The sequence below is a fragment of the Branchiostoma floridae genome, chromosome 15 (genome assembly GCF_000003815.2).
Source record: "Branchiostoma floridae strain S238N-H82 chromosome 15, Bfl_VNyyK, whole genome shotgun sequence".
Classification (NCBI taxonomy): Eukaryota; Metazoa; Chordata; class Leptocardii; order Amphioxiformes; family Branchiostomatidae; genus Branchiostoma; species Branchiostoma floridae.
Genome location: NC_049993.1, coordinates 10,736,954 through 10,752,511, shown reverse-complemented (window position 1 = coordinate 10,752,511; position 15,558 = coordinate 10,736,954). Strand labels below are relative to the sequence as shown.

Genomic DNA, 15,558 nt, shown 5'->3' with positions numbered 1-15,558 from the left:
TATGTTCGTACGTGCATACTCCGGAGCAGTTATTTTACTCCGGAGCAGTTATTTTACTCCGGAGCAGTTTATTTTTTACTCCGGAGCAGTTTATTTTACTCCGGAGCAACACGTATAGCTACTCCAAAGCAATGATTCACTGCATTTACATATAGATGGTATATGTTCGTACGTACATGGCAAATATACTAACTTATTACAACAAATATACTTACTCATTTACTCCGGAGCATACTCCGGAGCAGTATTTTTACTCCGGAGCAGTGTTTTACTCCAGAGCAACACGTATAGTTACTCCAAAGCAATGTTTCACTGCATGTACATATAGATATGTTCGTACGTACATGACAAATATACTAACTTATTACACCAAATATACTTACTCATTTACTCCGGAGCAGTATTTTTTACTCCGGAGCAGTGTTTTTGCTCCGGAGCAACACTATACGTTACTCCAAAGCAATGTTTTACTGCATGTACATATAGATATGTTCGTACGTGCGTGACAGATATACATACTTACAACAAATATAGTTACTCACTTACTCCGGAGCATACTCCGGAGCAGTGTTTTTACTCCGGAGCAACACGTATAGCTACTCCAAAGCAATAATCTTATGCAATTATGTAAATCAACATTACATCTAGCGTTGGCCAACCAGCGTACCGTTCGTGGGCGTGTTTTAACGTGTTCGGGCGTGTTCAGTCGCAAAATTTACGTCACGATATCGATGATGCAAACGTGTGCAGTGAGAAGCCAACAAAGACACTGTACAAACGATGGGTACTTGTCGTGTTGCCGACGATCAAGCCACCCGTCCCATCCACGACGGCGTAACAACCAGTTTCCCGCATAGTCGCAAATCAACGTTGCTAACTCGGTGGAGATGGCGTCGGTATTTTTGTCATACCGTTCGTGGAAGTTAACAAACACGTCCACGGCGAAAGACATTGCGATAACGAGTCGACCCCAGTTTAATCGTTCTTCTCGCAGTACTTTTTCGAGCACCGTTTTCAGCCCATCCCTCGCGTCGGGTACGTTGGCCATGAAATTGTCGATAATCTGTCCATATTCCCCTTCCGCCGAGATCGCATCCACCCATTGTACTACTTTTACGTACGCCGCCGAACTGGGGTGTCTGTATTCAGGAAAGAAGCCTGGGGCTTTGTGATATAGTAACTGGCGAAAGACGTCTGTTGTTTGCGCTTTCAGTGCATCCATTAAAGACTGATCTCAGCAGATTTAACCGGTTGATTGACGACTTGGAACCAGGCCAAATAAGGGCATGTCGTTCACGATTGGGGATGGGGGAGGTTCATCTGGGGGCGGGTGGGATGTATCAAAAGGTTGGCCTAACTCCTGCTCAGATATAAGAAAATACCTATTCCCCTAGATTTTGCCGCCAGACGATGACCTCTGACCTGCACCGCCTGAATAAATCATATCTGACCCTTGACTTGCTCCGCCTGAATAAATTATATCTGACCTTTGACATGCTCCGCCTGAATAAATCATATTTGAGCTCTGACCTACCTATGCCTGAATAAATGCTATGTGACCCCTGACCTGCACCACCTTGCGCCTGAATAATGATAGTGATCCTTTCCCTACTATACTACTTCGCCGCCTGAATAAATCATATTTGACCTCTGACCTGCACCACCTTGCACCGCCTGAATAAATGATACCAGCGTGTCTACTATACTACTTTCCTGTTACATATCCTCGAAAGGATATTTTCGGTTAGCTTTGATTGTCTTCAATGTACAGTTCACACCATTTTCTGATACCACGACGAGAACACGCAAACACAGCCTGTGGTTGAATGCATGACATGTTTATTAAACAATATGACAACCGTTTCTCCACGGGGTTAAATTTGTTGCTTTGTCTTTGTTTATTTGAACCTTTCTTTATTCAAGAGATGCCCAAATTGACCTGATGGGCGCTTTTCGCTTAAGTCAAAAGGGAGGAGGTAATATTCGTCATTCAAGTTCGAATAGATCAGTATGAATATGGAGTGGTCTCCTTAGAAATACATTCTAAATGTATCACACACAAAAAACACTTACATGGGAGCATTCAATTTCAGTCAACCTTTAAATCAATCTTTCATATCAAGGTTAGATATGCGACAGGTTCAATGGACTGAGTCAAACTGGACAAGTTTTCAGATGTGACAGTGGGCATCGTATCAGCGTTGTACCGAAAGTGCGAAAAGGAACGAAAATGAACGAAAATGAAAGTGCCGAAAGTGCGAAAAGGAACGACAAGAAACGAAAAGGAAAGTACCGAAAGTGCGAAAAGGAACTAAAAGGAACGAAGTATGAAGCAAAGTGAAATAAAATCGATGGGAATATAAGGGAACGGTTCTGTGATCGGCAAATACATATGAAACGGGCTTTAACGTTTTCAGATGTGACAGTGGGCATCGCATCAGGTGTCATCAAAAAGGGTTTGAGTACTACAAAGTATTGAATGCCATATGAACTGATTATAGCACGTTGAAAATAGTTTAGATCAACAGGTTGTCAACAACGTTCAGCTTGACTACGTGGTACAGCTAATACATCGGGATGACTCGTCAAAATACTAGATTTGCCTTCAGATCTCATGCTGTATTCATCTCAGTTTAATGTGAAATGGATAGCCTAAGTCAGCGAAATGCAAACAAGCCCCAGTGATAATGTAAACATACATAGACGGACCTTGAGTATGCTTTATGATTGTTATCATGGCGTTGTATGTTTACTTTATAATGAATCGCACGTTTTGCATCATATATTTTTGTTATCCTTGGACGTTATCGTTTTTCTTCCTATCAAGAATGTCGTATAAGGAAACAGCATTTTTCTTAATTACTCCCGATAGAACTCCCAGATGGTATAAGAGTGACAGTCACAGCGACAAACTCTACGGCCCTAGAGGTCTCGTGGACAGTAGGCGTACCTGGAAACCTGGATATCATTGACTCAGAGATCAGCTACAGCAGTTTCATCAAAGGTCGTTGGTATCCTATTACCCCATGGAGATCGACAGGAATTAACGCTACTTATGGTGCTACCCATATATCTGGCCTGTCACCTGGAGTTACCTACCGGTTGTATGTCAGAGTACGAAATGAGTTGGGATGGAGCAGACATGCGTATACATATGGCGATGGAACAACGGATAAAGCATGTGAGGTCAACTTATTTTTGTATCGCAATCTGATCTCTGTATGCGTAGCAATGTTATAAGGGCATGGACGTAAAGAATACGGTAGCAAAAATAGAGACTTCGAGGGACGTAATGTGCATTTTTGATGCAGGAACCAGTCACATATATAATTGAATGATATTCATTGTGTTTTCTTCTAGCATGTCCTGAAGGCACTTACGGCGCAAGCTGCGCCCAAACCTGCCATTGTCTATCCGGACCGGCAGCCTGTAACAAAGAAACCGGAGCGTGCACGTGTACCGGTGGGTGTGCGGCTGGATGGATGGGAAGCTCCTGTCAGATAAGTACGGTCTCGAAATCCTCAGAGGTTCCTAGACGACATACTTGGTAAATAATGCACATATCTGGATAAAAACATACATCCATATGTATTGAAGCAACATGACCACTCTGTTAGGTTGATAGGGTCTATCTTGGAAGTCTTGCTTGGGTTCGATGTAGTTTGTCCAACCAGCGGTCTACCTTACAGCTGTGATGCTGGTTACCATGGAAACAGGTTTCGTAAATGTGGAATTTTGAAACATTTTATCATTGTGTGTTCGAATTAAGAAAAATACAACGAAGAAAATGCAATTCATCTCCCAAAAATGGTTCAAGTCAACAGTTTGTCAGCTGCATTTAACTTGAGATAACCATTTCAACTTTACAATATGATGCTGTTAAATGTGGCAGAGCTGTGAGCCATTAGCCATGATCATCATCAATGTACACAAATCTGGATACAAGAAACATCATAAGATTTTTATGCCGTACTTTTGTTTATTTTTCTCCAAGAATGTGCCTCAGGCTCCTACGGCCACGACTGTAAAGAAAGATGTGGGAACTGTGTAAAGAGGACGACCTGCGACAGAACCGACGGCCACTGTCCTCGTGGATGTCAGCATCCCTGGGTCGGAGTTACCTGTAAACAACGTATGTGTTCATTACTACACTTAGAAAACAGATCGGATCAAACTACGTAGCCTATTTTTTTTCACTGACGGAAATGACACCCCGACCAATCGAATGGGGACATCCCTCGCGAATGTGCACACTCCTCTAGAAAAGAGGACACTCCTCGACTTTCAAGGGGACGCTCCTCTGGGCAAGGGGATGTTCCTCCCTCAATTAGGGGACGCTCCTCCGGAAATGGTATGGTCATCGGGCATAGGGGACGTCCCTCCAACACCCCCGCCGGCCCGTGGAATCGGCCGAAAACCCGACAAATCTCTTTCTAGTTCATCTAAATCACAACATCCAAAACTTTAACCCCGTCAGTGCTCTCGACAAACATGACACCTCGCCAGGTAATGATAGTTTTTGATTAAAAATTGAGGCATGTTGGAAATAAAGCTGACCGCCGGCAGAACATCACTTCTCTTCAGTGTTTTAAAATGGCGGCGTATCGCACGCCCGGCAAGCACAACATCGAGTTTTAGCCTAAATATCCGCGTGCTTGTCGAGTTTTAAGGCCTCCCTCCCTAACACACGTACATGGGAGAAGTTTCTGAAACGATGTCAGACGTAGTGTTCTGTTATGGCCTGTAAAAAGGCCGCGGTGTACTGGAAACGCCCGATAACTACGGTTTACCGTGACAGAGAACCGGGCGCCCGTACGTGTGCTGGGGAGGGAAGCCTGTCTCGACAAGCACACGGATCGGATATTTAGGCTAAAACTCGATGTTGTGCTTGTCGGGCGTGCGATACGCCGCCATTAAAACACTGAAGAGAAGTGATGTTCTGCCGGCGGTCAGCTTTATTTCCAACATGCCTCAATTTTTAATCAAAAACTATCATTACCTGGCGAGGTGTCATGTTTGTCGAGAGCACTGACGGGGTTAAAGTTTTGGATGTTGTGATTTAGATGAACTAGAAAGAGATTTGTCGGGTTTTCGGCCGATTCCACGGGCCGGCGGGGGTGTTGGAGGGACGTCCCCTATGCCCGATGACCATACCATTTCCGGAGGAGCGTCCCCTAATGGAGGGAGGAACACCCCCTTGCCCAGAGGAGCGTCCCCTTGAAAGTCGAGGAGTGTCCTCTTTTCTAGAGGAGTGTGCACATTCGCGAGGGATGTCCCCATTCGATTGGTCGGGGTGAATGAATGAGGCACCTTTTGCAATTTTACACGAACAATGGGATATTTTCTTCTGTCGTTTCAACTAAATGATGAAAGAAGCTTTTGTGTTAATGATTACAATGGGTCACCACGTCTGTTTGTGTGTCCACCTTGATATTTGTCTTTGTCCTTAACAGGGCCACCCGCAATATCACACCATCCCAACGATCAAACAGTTGGCATTCGAAAACGAGCAACCTTCAGTTGCAGAAGTCAGGGTGTTCCAAAACCTATGATCACCTGGTACAATGGGACCCGTGCAATCACACCTGGAGGACATATCAGCGTATCAGTACGCAGGAACAGTGACGACATGGCCACCAGCACATTAACCATTACATCAGTAGGTCGTGAGGATAACGGGAAGTACAAGTGTGAGTCGTCTAATGCTGTTGGGTATAGCACGTCAAGGGTGGCTTCTCTTAGGGTAAAAGGTAAGAATGCCAGAATCTGCCTTAAGTTACCATGTTTGATTCAATCTTGAATTGTGTATTCCACGGAAAGAAAAAAAAAAACAAGCACCCATATGATTGTGAGCATTTTCTAACATAACGTCCCCTGCATATTTGCATGTTTATTTCACTACTTTGTATTAGGACAATTAGATGATTACATCAAAAAGTTTTTTTGCCCTCCAATAGAACGCCCAGACGATGTAAGAGTGACTGTCACAGCAGTCAATTCTACAGCCCTGCGAGTCACGTGGACTGTGGGCGTGTCCGGAAACCTGGATATCGTCGACTGCCAGGTCTACTACAAGATCAAAGAGGAAGTCTCCCCATTCAAATCAGCAGGAATTTCCGCCACAAGTGGCGCTGTCTTTATCTCTAATCTGTTACCTGGAGTTTCCTACTGGGTCAGAGTCAGAGTGCAAAATGAGATGGGATGGAGCAGGTTTGGAAGGGCCTCTGGAAAAACGGATGAAGGACGTAAGCTTACCTTTTTTCTGAAATCAGGTTTTGGTTTAAGTGAATGAGTAACGATTTGTATTGGTACACTGAGAATATGATATTCTTTAAGTGAATGTGGTTGATGTATCAGATTCTGCGTTCTTGATCACAACTAGATAATACATATGTTTGTTTCATCGTCATTTACAGGGCCTCCCACAATAACACAGCATCCCAATGATCAAACAGTAGATGTTTGGCTTCAAGCGAGCTTCACCTGCAGCAGCCAAGGTGTTCCAACACCTGTGATCACCTGGTACAAGGACAGAAGTGCCATAACGCCCGGAGGACAGATCAGTGTAAGAGTGAACTATAACGGCGGGGTGACCAGCACACTAACCATTAGATCTGTGGGACGTCAGGATAACGGGGAGTACAAGTGTACGTCATCTAATGCTGTTGGGGACGACGCCATGTCACAGATTGCAAGACTTACCGTGAGAGGTAAAAAAATACCACTAGTGTCCATCTTTACCTATCTTTAGATGTTGACCTCAACCTTGTATTATGTATTCTTGCATTATGTATTACTTAGATTTACAAATGGCCAGGTAAGGATAATAATGTATGTTTATTACTTTTTTAAACTGATTTGGGCACCCGGTTTTGGTCTCCAATGACATCTTTACTTAATGGAAGCCTGCAGAACTATAAGATAGTGTATTTCTCTTGCTATCAGGGATACTATTTCACAGAATTTTAATTCCTTTTGACAGAACGCCCAGACGATGTAAGCTTGACTGTCACCGCCATGAACTCTACAGCCCTACGCGTCAAGTGGACTGTAGGCGTGTCCGGGAACCTTGACATCACCAATTCCCAGGTTCGCCACAGACGTCTCATTAGCGGTCGATGGAAATCTTGGACCCCATGGAGATCAACAGGAATTTCTGCTACTACTGCCGCCGTCAATGTTTCCGGCCTGTCACCTGGAGCTACTTACGAGTTACAGTTCAGAGTGCGAAATGAGCTGGGATGGAGCACGCCTGTATCCGCCAATGGAAAAACAGATGAAGGACGTAAGTGCAGTTTTCATAAGATCAGTATTGGTTAAAATCAATGTTGTACCTTTTGTATTGCCACACAGAGTACGATATATTTTTCTGTCTTTCTACGTGCATAAGGACTAATGTATTAGCTTCTGTGTTGATACCATATCTGTCGGTGTATTCAACTTGATATTTGCATTCGTCCTTTACAGGGCCTCCCACAATAACACAACATCCCACGGATCAGACAGTAGTTCTTTGGCATCAAGCAAGCTTCACCTGCAGCAGTCAAGGTGTTCCAAAACCTCTGATCACCTGGTACAAGGACAGCAGTGCCATCACACCTAGAGGACAGATCAGTGTAGTAGAGAACGTTGAAGATGTGGTCACCAGCACACTAACCATTACATATGTGGGTCGTGAGGATAACGGGAAGTACAAGTGTAGATCATCTAATGCTGTTGGGGACGACGTCATGTCACAGATTGCAAGACTTACCGTGAGAGGTAAAAAATACCAGGAGATAAAAAATACCTTCAGATGTTGATCTTAATCTTTAAGTATGTATTAGATTTACAAATGGCCAGGCAAGGATAATGATGTATGTTTATCTACAAATTTGATTTGGGCACCCATGCCAGACATCTGTACTCAATGGAAGCCTGTAGAATTACTTTGCTTATAGAATTACTTCTCTTGGTATCAGGGACATTGAAACAGAATTTTCTTACGCTCCCATAGAAAGCCCGGATTATGTAGGAGTGACCGTGACCGCCGTGAACACCACAGCCCTACAAATCAGCTGGAAAGTAGGCGTGTCTGGGAACTTGGACATCACCGACTCCGAGGTCCGCTACAGCAGTTTCATTAACGGTGAATGGACATCTTGGACCCCATGGACATTAACAGGAATTTCTGCCACTGTCGGCACTGACCTTGTCTCAGGCCTGTCAGCTGGAGTACTCTACCAGTTTCAGGTCAGGGCACAGAATTCGTTGGGGTGGAGCCGTCCTGGATCGGCATTTAAAGCTACAAACGAAGCACGTAAGTTGGGCGAGTAGACTTTCAATCCGAAATCTGAAGACATGTGCATTGTTTTATAGTATAGGTAATAAGGGCCATGGTGTAGACAATGGCATTTCTGCCTTTATTCATGGTTAGAGTGTTATAACGTTATACATTGAATGCGATCCAACAAGTAAATTGTAATTTACATTTTAGTGACATAAGTTGTGTTTGTGACTTTGATACTAGTTGTAACCCGTAACATCATTGTAATCTGCACCAACAGCGCCGGGTCCTCCACACGATTTACAAGCCAAGCTAACGTCTCACAACACAGTACAACTGGCCTGGCAACCACCGGTGAGAACCAACGGTGTTATCCGCAGCTACACTGTCCAGTATGAAGTATCCTTGTCATGCAACATACATGAGTATTCCAACGAAATTACGACGACGGACGCCCACACCACAACCGTTATCAAAGACCTAGTCCCGTACACAAACTACACATTCCGGGTACGTGGGACAACAAGGGCAGGAGGAGGAGACTTCAGCGACTGTAACATCACAAGGACACGGGAATATCGTGAGTTATCTCCTATGTAATTAGTACAAGTGTGGCCGCTGTATGATGATGTATCAACGATGTACCATTGTGTATTACTGTATGCTTGACACCACTGTTCTGATATAATTGTGCAGATCCGACAGCTCCTGTGATCCTGAAGGTTGGAGACGTAGATGACTGTAACTGCGATGCGTCCAATGACAGTCGACAAGTCGCGTTGAATATACAATTCCGACGGCCCGATAACATATACGGCCAGCTGCAGGCTTACCGAGTCAGCCTGTACAACAGAACCGGTGGGGAACCGTTCTACCAGGAGAACGTGGCGTCAGGACTGCAGCAGGAGAACCTGACAGTCATTGTCAGCTCATCAAAAATGCAACCTGCACGCAGCTACTCTGTTACTGTAGGTACAACTTCATGTACATTGTACAATATCTAACTTTATATCCTGAAGTCATCGCCGTTCTCACCGAGTTCTGTTCAGTATGATGAAAATGTGGCCATGCATACATATCATGGCGATGATGTTCGAAGGTATAAGTTCAGATTCAAGTAAAATGTGTACTGCTCCGAAATGATAAAACCCCAAGATATGATACATGTTATGTTTCTTGCTAATACAAGTTCTATTACATGTTTTAGGTGTCGGCCATCAACAATATTTACCTTGGAGACGAGAGTAATCCACGTGTTGCCCAAACAAGTGATGGATGTACGTATACGAGTTTTGTAAATAGAACTGTAACCTTCCATAGCGACTCTTGTCTAAATTGTATCTATCATGCATGATATTTGCATTTCGCTTGACTCTTCATCATCAATTATCGTTTGTGCCCCAGGTCCCGATGCTCCAGCTGTACAAAATGAAGTCACCGATGACAGCTGTGGATTCACGTGGGCATCACCTATAAAGACCCGAGGGACACTGAAAGGGCATATCGTGAGTATACTTTTCTTTCAAAATCAAATGTATTGATTGTCTTTCTACTTAATATTAGTAAAAGAAAGTAAAGAGGTGTTTGATTGTCAATATCTGATCGTCATCTCTATTCAGGTTACACGAACAGTGATACCCCGTCATGAGTATCCAGACAACTCAAGTTCAGATGTAACATGGGAAACGGTCGACCCAGCTGTCCAACAATGGTCGGTGCCGAAGCAAAACTTACCCGCAAACTCAGTCATACACTTCACGGTACAGGCGGTCACGTGCGGAGAGGGTGAAAAGAGCGAGGAGAAGATATGTGAAGTTAAAAGAGTCGGTAAGCACTTTTTTTTCGAATTTGTAGGCAAACAAAAAAGTAAGAAATATACATATACTTACCTTTGCTGATGTTTGGTAACAGCCATACAACCAAGTTTTCCTGTTGTTATAGAACCGCCTTCAGTGATACCGCTTCCCACCGGCCCTCCCGTGATTCCTACTGCAAAGTCATTTCACATGGAGCTCCCGGACGTGAGTGAGAGAAACGGGCCCATAAGGTGAGTTTTTTAATGATTATAGATGGCTGTGTGTTGATCATGATATTAAGAGATTTTGATCGTAATTGACTTACAATAGCACCTTAGTTCCTCCCGTGCCTACTTGTAAATTCATAACAACCATCGGAATTTGCTCGTCCATCTTCACCAGCTGCTTCCAAGTGATTGTCGTCAAGATGGCGAAAGACGAGACCCTTGAAGGCTTGGTTAAACGAGTCGGAGCACCAGACGTTATTCTGACAGATGAAGCACCACAAGAGGGGCAGACAGAGCCGTATGTGGCTGTTGGCCTTTCAGGGTGAGTTCCTTTACGTTTCACTACCAAAATTATGATTGTAAGCTCTCCGTTCCTAACGATTTTGACACTAATTCCAGAAAAGGCATACAGGTTGAAGGTTTTCTTTCTTTGATCAGGGATCAGTACAAACAGATAGTCTCCCAAGGAGTTGAGATCGGGACGGGAGAGGCGTGTGAACATGAGTGCTGCCGGCGGAGTGAAGTCACAACAGCCGGCTTCGCGAAGGATCCAGGAAACAGGGAGCTGGACCCGGCAACGAAGTATACAGTAGTGGTTAGAGTGTATGTGGACACTTCCACGTCCGGTGGGAGGCGTAAAAGGGACACCGAAAGGGTATGACACATTCATAGCACATTTTATCGTAGAGTTTGCATAATAATCCTTAGAATAATATTTCGACTGAATGTCCATTCATTATACAGAATCTTAAAAGTTGGAACTCATTGTAAATGAATACCTATATAGCTAAACCCATACTATTATGTAAAGAAGATGGGCTCTTTTAATCCCAACCATTTTCTTAGCTGCAGGCGTACTCTACAAGCCGCTTTATGGAACCTGTAGTCACACAAGGTAGGCTGTACCATGATCAGGTTGATAGTAATAAGTTATGCGTATGGATATAGATTCCTCAACTTATTTTGAACATTTTAATCAGTATCATAGGGAGTTAATACGCTGCTGTGAATAACAGGTGAAATTGTTACTCTGCAATCAGGTGTGGTCAGTACAGCGATGATCGCTATAGCTGTGGGAGCTGCCGTCGGTGTCCTGTTGGTCCTTGTGGTTGCACTGGGCATCTTACTTCACAGGTAACATTAGATATCGTATTCATTATCTAATTTGCTGTTCCATTGGCTAGAACACAACATTAATGATGGATGAACTACTTAATGGATAACTTAGGTTATTTTCAGCTAACGATTTAACCTTTGCTTAGTAAGTTCTTTTTTGTCTGTGCTTGGCCCAGAAGCCAGAGGTCATGGGTTCAAATCCTGTCATGTTACCGATCTTATACTCAAAAAGGCACTTTACACGACTTTTCTTACTCCATGACTTCGGTTGGGGAGGTAAAAGGCAGTAGGAGGAGAGGGTTTACCTCCCAAATACCGTGTCCTAGATACAGCGGATAACAACACACTTCCCCTACATCCTTAAAAAGGCTATGAGACTACCTTAAACCTACCTTTCTTTTTCTGCTATGTGGCACAGACGACGAGCGGCTGCAAAGAAGAGTGTCCCGGCAGACATCCCGCTGGCGCCGATAGCGGCTGATGATGCTGATGATACAGGTGACCTGCAGGGGGCAGCTGGGCCTCCGATGCCGATGGACGCCAAGGAAGAAGTTGCTGTCAAGCCGAAGACAAAACCTAAGCCCAAACCAAAACCAAAACCAAAACTGGGTTTGTAATCATCAATGGTTTTTCAGATTCCTTAGCCTTATAGCGAGACAAGTAGATGGAACAGGCAAGAAAAAGTGGTATGAGCTCACTGACAACTAACATATATGGATTAAATGTTTTCTTCGTTGTGTTTGTTGCATATAATCGTCATATATTATAGTGAGTAGGATTTCACCCAAATACCTAACTTAAACATTTTACAATGTTTCCTACAGCAAAGAAGTCATCGACACCAGTTCAAACACCCAGCTTAGACGAACCGGTACCAATAGCGAATCTCGAGGCCGAGTTTAACAGGAGAGCCGCCAATGGCAACCAATTATTCTCCGAAGAATTTTCGGTAAGAAAAGAAATCCTTCTTATCAAATTGTACCAGATTGTTTTTTCAGTTGTTGAAACACATGTCATTTCGCCATTTATTATCACCTAAGTAGTACAACCAGTCTGCGGTGTTACCTACTCATGTACTAGATAAACTGGCGATTGAAACAGGAACAGGCGATCCTCACGGGCGGCTGTCCATATGCATATTTCATCTTTCATCCATAGGCGCTTCCTGCTACACTAGGGAGAGAACACGCCAACGCTTATCACAGCGACATTAACATGGAAAAGAACAGGTTCAAGAACATCATCGCGTGTAAGTATTTGTGCCGGATATGTTTACACGATATCTCATTCAGTATGAAAAGCATGATGCTGATAGGATACTGAAATACTTACATCATTTACTCCAAAGGACTGCAAAGCAAGATGTTGTGAACGTTTCTGTTTCGATGAATGAGCGGTTGTGATACGAATGGCAAACGCCTGAGGCAGAGAGCGCCATGAACATCCTCGTCTGAGCAGACCTGTCCTTGGTGCTGAACACACCTTGGGGGCTGTAGCCTGACGGGACGACAGGGGGCTAATAAGACCGCCTGATATTTTATACGGAGGTGATCCTAACCAACAGTGGTAGAATATCTATTTGAGAGAACCTTTGGGAATAGGAAATGTCAGTAAATAGTCGACGAGAAAGCTTTATTGATAACATTGTCTTGCCACATGCTCTTCCAGACGACAGTGCACGTGTACAGCTAACTCCCATCTCTGACAACCCTGGGTCTGACTACATACACGCTTCCTACATAGACGTAGGTTGAATGTTCTTAATACTGTGTGCTTAATTGTTTCACTATGGTTGTAAGAATAATGTATTTAGGTCACTCGACAAGGTATGTGTTGATTTTATCCGTTTGCTGGTACAATCACCATCAATTGATATAAGTCACCGATAGTTTTTGTATGTATACGTTTAATAATATGCCAACATTGTGAATGTTACTAGGGCTACAGTGTTGCCAGAAAGTTCGTCGCTGCACAGGGTAAGAGTTGAATTCTACTCAAGTTCAGGACAAATAGCAAGTTAGCAACAATGTCATTTTGTTATGTTTCCTCATGAGTTGTGCTACTCTTGTAATTCATCTATTTCAGTTGGCTATAACCCAATTTTATTACTTTTAAGATGGTATATTTGTCACACCGACATCATCATCAAAACATTGCGCACATTTTCATAATTCAAACTGCAGGTCCCCTGCCCAACACGGTGGATGATTTCTGGAGGATGATGTGGGAGACCGGCTCAAAAGCGATCGTTATGCTGACCAATTTGAAGGAGAACGATAAGGTACTCACATATCTCCTCTCCACACAATTTCAAGCCTTTTTACCATCAATTAATTTGTGTGACTTCTGACAAACCATCATCGTCAATCTCATCACTTGTCATTTTACAAGACTTGTGATATTTGAAAGAAACTGAACCGTTGCTGTAGATATACATGTACTTCCGTGTTATCTAGCCATCGTTGTTAGCTTATTGTTAACGTTGAAGATCTGGTTATGTTTATGTCCTCCACAGCAAAAGTGCACACAGTACTGGCCCGACAGTGGGAAGCAGACCTATGGGGACATTGAAGTCGTCTTAGCTGACACCATCCCTATGGTGGACCAAGTAACAAGGATCTTTCTGGTTACAAAGGTAACTCCAAATGCATTAATTACCGTAACATCAAATAATCTGCAGATACCGATTCCAAGTCCCACATTGTAGGGCCAGTCCAAATCTTACAATTCATCCAGTAATGTCAAATATACAAATCCCATGACATGAACCCATAGGTTCATCAGTTCATTTGCTTTGAAATCTCTGAAAACATGTGGAATGCAAAGTAACAGTTATGTATGTTTTCTGTTTCTAATGTTCTTGACACTACAGAGCGAATACCGGTAGTACTAGGACCATGGAATATTCTATTTCTTTCATAACAACTACATTTTCATCTCACCATTACCAACAAACAGGAAGGTGTCCGCGAGCGGCGTCAGGTTGCTCAGTTCCACTTCGTCGGCTGGCCGGACTACGGGCTGCCCCGTAGCCCCATGGAATTGCTCAAGTTTCACAGGACAGTGGTTACCAAGACAACCACCAAGGACACACCCATCGTTGTTCACTGCAGGTAGATAGCACAGATGAATGATGAATAACCTAGTACAATGATAGTTGTAGGGATGTAGGAATGAAGTACATCGCCATCCGTAAAATTTTGTTCTATTTTCTTTCTATGTCCTTAGCATTTTGCGCTTTTGTTTTCGGTCCCGAATTAGGTAAGTGCATGACAACATAATGTTTATGTTCTGCAGTGCCGGTGTTGGCCGCACGGGCACCTTTATCACCATAGACGCGATGTTGGAGATGATGCAGGCTGAAGAGAAAGTGGACGTGTTCGGGTTCGTCTCCAGGATGCGGCAGAACAGGAGCACCATGGTCCAGACAGAGGTAGGAACATGTAACATAATCTGTCACAATCTTTTATCCACCCTTTCAACTTGATATCAAATGTGAGATGTTACATGATTCAGTCTTATCTGTGTGTATGAAAACCCCACTCACATTTGATTTGCCTTTTCTTCTTCCTGCATCAAATCTTGACCGTGATAATCCATCCGGTTTATGTACTATCCAGCAAGGAGCACATAAAGAAGTAATATTGTCTTGAACATCTTCAGGCCCAGTACGTGTTCATCTACCGCGCCCTGCTGGAGCAGCACCTGTACGGAGACACGGAGGTGGAAGTGGCCAACATCCAGCACTACATGTACAAACTCAGGACCGAGAAGCCGGGTGGTGACAAGACTGGATTCGAGATAGAGTTCGAGGTTTGCTATTAACACCTTGGATGCTGTTCTTGATTCTCCAATAAGTGATTAAATGTAACCTGCCTCTTTTTTTCATTACTGTGATCAAAAGTATGACAATCACAAGTGACATGTGATCTTTGTTCTCGTATTATTGAGCTAAAAGTCTTGGCATATGGTTTTTATTTTCCATCAGTTAAATTCTGCATGTCTTTAGAAACTGACCCGACTACCAGTGGACCGTGCGAACATGCGCAGTGGGAACTTGCCTAATAACATGAAGAAGAATCGAGTGCTGCAGATTCTGCCTTGTGAGTACACCTCTTAAAAAGTTGGATCCATCTTCTCGGTACGTACAACT

General features: G+C 43.6%; 1 protein-coding gene across 1 annotated transcript in view; it reads left to right on the top strand.

Moving 5' to 3' along the window:
* The window catches only part of LOC118431255 (receptor-type tyrosine-protein phosphatase delta-like), a 42,700-nt gene that overhangs the window by 24,149 nt on the left and 2,993 nt on the right, over nt 1-15,558 (top strand). The window contains exons 23-28 of the mRNA XM_035842360.1: nt 13,589-13,686; nt 13,921-14,040; nt 14,364-14,518; nt 14,703-14,838; nt 15,069-15,218; nt 15,415-15,508. Coding sequence (XP_035698253.1) covers nt 13,589-13,686; nt 13,921-14,040; nt 14,364-14,518; nt 14,703-14,838; nt 15,069-15,218; nt 15,415-15,508 — 753 coding nt within the window. The remainder of the gene's footprint in view (nt 1-13,588; nt 13,687-13,920; nt 14,041-14,363; nt 14,519-14,702; nt 14,839-15,068; nt 15,219-15,414; nt 15,509-15,558) is intronic.